The sequence below is a fragment of the Parus major genome, chromosome 25LG1, assembly GCF_001522545.3.
Source record: "Parus major isolate Abel chromosome 25LG1, Parus_major1.1, whole genome shotgun sequence".
Classification (NCBI taxonomy): Eukaryota; Metazoa; Chordata; class Aves; order Passeriformes; family Paridae; genus Parus; species Parus major.
Window position 1 is genome coordinate 304,252 of NC_031793.1, and position 3,536 is coordinate 307,787.

The 3,536-nt window shown below is 63.3% G+C and overlaps 1 protein-coding gene across 1 annotated transcript in view; it reads right to left on the minus strand.

The window, feature by feature from the left end:
• Window positions 1-3,536, minus strand: part of INSRR (insulin receptor related receptor) — a 10,901-nt gene that overhangs the window by 3,774 nt on the left and 3,591 nt on the right. Inside the window, exons 3-13 of the mRNA XM_015650151.2 lie at window positions 2,844-3,156; window positions 2,615-2,757; window positions 2,325-2,469; window positions 2,026-2,240; window positions 1,830-1,956; window positions 1,464-1,702; window positions 1,216-1,383; window positions 920-1,109; window positions 755-796; window positions 381-646; window positions 102-238 (exon numbers count right to left, since the gene is read on the minus strand). Of these exons, the coding sequence (XP_015505637.1) occupies window positions 102-238; window positions 381-646; window positions 755-796; window positions 920-1,109; window positions 1,216-1,383; window positions 1,464-1,702; window positions 1,830-1,956; window positions 2,026-2,240; window positions 2,325-2,469; window positions 2,615-2,757; window positions 2,844-3,156 (1,985 nt within the window). The remainder of the gene's footprint in view (window positions 1-101; window positions 239-380; window positions 647-754; window positions 797-919; window positions 1,110-1,215; window positions 1,384-1,463; window positions 1,703-1,829; window positions 1,957-2,025; window positions 2,241-2,324; window positions 2,470-2,614; window positions 2,758-2,843; window positions 3,157-3,536) is intronic.

Sequence of the window (3,536 nt, forward strand, 5' to 3'; positions counted from 1 at the left end):
ATGGGATGGGGTGGGATGGGGTGGGATGGGGTGGGATACGTGGCATGGCATGCCCTTGTGATCTGCAGGGCTGGCCAGGGGATGCCACAGGGGGTTCTTACCTCACTCTCCCGGCTGTACTTAATCTCATACTTGAGGATGAGCCCGTTGGGGTTCCTGGGCTCTTCCCAGCGCAGCAGGACACTGTTTTTGCCGGCCGGCTCCCACGTGACATTGCCGGGAATGTTGTCAGCTTGCACTGGAGGGGGGCACAGAGGGAGTCAGCTCCAGGGGGCATCACCTGGACCCCAACCCATTGCCAATCCCCCATCTCAACAACATCCTGGTGCATCCCAGCACAGGCAGGGCGGGGTTTGGAAGGGAGGAGGCCGGGGACGCACGCTCGGGCATGGTCCTGGCGAAGACGAAGGTGGCGGCGCTGCAGCCCACGGTGTGCGCGGCGTGGTTGCAGGCGTGGATGTCGATGCGGTACTCGGTGAAGTGGCGCAGCCGTGACAGCACTGCCCGGTCTCGCACCACCTTGTCCTCGAAGATCTGGAAGTTGGGCTTGGGCTCTCCTCCAGGGCGGCTCGGGGCCAGCGGCTCCACTGAGGAGGCGTTGGCTGGGGATGTGACGGCCACCACGTCCCTGCGCTGCTTTGGGGTCCTGCAGGACATGGGGAGGGGAAGTGGTGGGGAATCAAGGCCCCAGGATTGTCCCCCAAAATTGATCAGGGGAGGGGAGATCCTCCAGGCTGGTGTGGTCCCAGCTCACCTCTGTGGGTTCTTATTAATGGACGTCACCTTCCAGGGTGGCCTGAGACAGCGGGAAATCAGTTAAAGGCTCTGCCAGGAGCAGCCAACGGACCCCCCACCCCAGCAGACCCACGCACCCAGCTTGAGGGAGCCCCCCAAAGCAGGGACCCCCCCCAGATGGCACCTGGGGATGGTGATGGAATTGTGGAGGAAGTTCTCAAACTTCTTCTGGAAGGACTCGGCTTCGCCATCCATGCGGAGCTGCCCGTCAGTGGGGCGGCAGGGACAGCACCTCTCCTCCGCATCCTGCTCCCCCTCGGGACCATCCCCAAACCCGAAGCGCGTGTCTGCGCTGCTGGTGGGCAGCTTCAGGCCTGTGGGCAGCAACGGGCAGGGCTGGCAGAGTCTGGCTCGGTGGCACAATCCCTGTCCCGCTGGTGCCCTTGGCTGCTGTGCTGCCCCTGCCCTGCCTGGCCTCACCTTTGTGGCAGTAGTCATTGATGTAGAGCTCCATGTCCTCGGCCAGCTGCTGCCACAGCACCAGGTAGTAGATGATGTTGCCGTTGCGTTGTGTGGGCGGCTTCCAACGCACCACAATGTGGGAGGAAGAGTTGGACATGGAGATGACATCCCGGGGCACCGTCGGGGCTGGGATGACACAGGGGGGTGGTCACTCCTTCCTGAGGGGGTCCACCAGGGACATCCCCCGCCCCCTGCCAGCCCCTTACCCGCTGGCATGGTGCGGATGTAAACCACCTCGCTCTGTGCCCCGTAGTTGCGTCCTTCCTCGGCCGTGGTGAGGGTGATGGCGCGCACAAAGATGGCGTATTGGGTCCAGGGACGGAGGTTGAGCAGCGTCACCCCTGGCTCCTGCTCGCTGCTCAGTGGCAGGTCCACGTCCAGCACGTTCCAGCTCTGAGCCCCACAGGCATCCTGCCCCACATACTCTGACACGTTCTGGAAGGGTCTGTCCCACACCAGGCATCAGGGAGGGTCCTGGGACCCCTGGGTGTCCAGCGGGAACAAAAGACACCACAGGCTAGGATTCCCAAGCTCTCCACAATGGGGACAAGAGCGTGGCAGGGACCACTTACGACTCCTTGTAGTAGACAATGAAGCTGAGGAGGTCCCGGTACTCGGGGGGCCGGTACCGCTCCCACTTGAGGAAGATGCGATCGGACTCGGTGATGTTGGAGATGAAGCGCAGGGTCTGGGTCTTACCTGTGGGGAGGAGGCAGGGCTCAGGCAGAGGGTCACGGCACTGCCGCTTGTCCCCATCCCAGTACTCACAGGACGCCCGGTCCCCGTTGGTGCGGGGGTTGATCTCTGCCTTGTTCTGCCGCCCCTTGGTGCCCGTCACCTCCTCCATGCGATAGATCTCGGCCAGGCACAGCTTGGGATTGAATGCAAAGTACATCTTGCCCACAGGGATGGAGAGGATGTGGTGGCTCCAGTCCCAGAGCTGCTGCAGGTTCTGGTTGTCCAGGACGTACAGGGTGTAATTCCTGGGGGAGGAGATGTAGGTGGAGGCAGCGGGCAAGAACACTTTCAGAGCCACGTGTTCCCCCCCAAACCCACACCATCCTCACCCATCCACCATGGAGTCACCACGGATAAGTTTGAGGTTCTTGAAGAAGGACAAGGAGACGAGGGCGAAGGAGTGTTTGATCTTCAGGAAGCCCGTGATGGTCTCGATGAGCCCCAGGCTGCTCTGCAGCTCCGAGGCCAGGTTATCTGGGCATGACACACTGCATGAGCTCAGGGAGGGGGGCATCTCTCCATTAATTCACTCTACAAGGGAAACGACCCCTTCCTCCACCCCCTGCCCTCTGCAGCAGCTCTCCCACCCGGGGCGGGTTTGGTAGGGCCTGGCACTCACAGCCCCGGCGGATGTTGAGGATGAGGTTCCCCTCGATGAGGGTGCAGCCCCCCAGCTCCTGTGCTGCCCGCATCGAATCGATGGTCTTGGTGCCCACCTTGCACTCCTTGGGACACAGCCCCTCGCACTTGTGGCAGAACATGCTGCGGGCAGGGCGACAGGGCCGGCACGTCAGTCGGCCAACGTGCCACCCCCCGTGCCTGTGCAGGGGTGATGGGGACACCCCCACCTGCTCTCATTCCTGGTGTATCCCGAGGGACACTCGGAGAGGCACTGTCGCTGGTGGATGACAAACTTGGAGGCGTCACGGGGGTTGTCGGAGACCTTGCGGAGGCTGGCACAGTACTCGGCGGTGACGCAGCGCCAGCCCTCGTACTCGTAGGTGCGGGGTGGGCACGAGGGCAGGCAGTGCCCGTTGAAGTGGAAGTGGCGGCAGGCGACGCAGGCCCGTCTGTCGTGGGGGTGACCACAGCCCCCCAGGCACTCGGCGTGGCAGCACTCGCCCGCTGCTGTGCACGCTGAGCCCGCGCCGCACGGGCACACTGCCAGGGGAGACACGGCACGTGGGCACAGAGCCCAGCCTCGGGCAGCACAGCTGGGATCGGGGCAGGGGGACACGGGGGAGAGGAGTGGGAAGGGCTCAGGGGGCTGCTGACATCCTCCAGGGCTGGGGGAGAACAGGAGTGAGGATAGAGACGGAGTGATGGGGGGAGGGAGGGATGGATGGTGGGGATGCAGGGAGGGAGGGACATGGGGATGGATGTGGGGATGGAGGAATGCAGGGGTGGAGGGAGGGATGGATGGATGGATGATGGATGGATGATGGATGGATGGATGGATGGATGGATGGATGGATGGATGGATGGATGGTGGGGATGCAGGGAGGGAGGGATGGATGGTGGGGATGCAGGGAGGGAGGGAC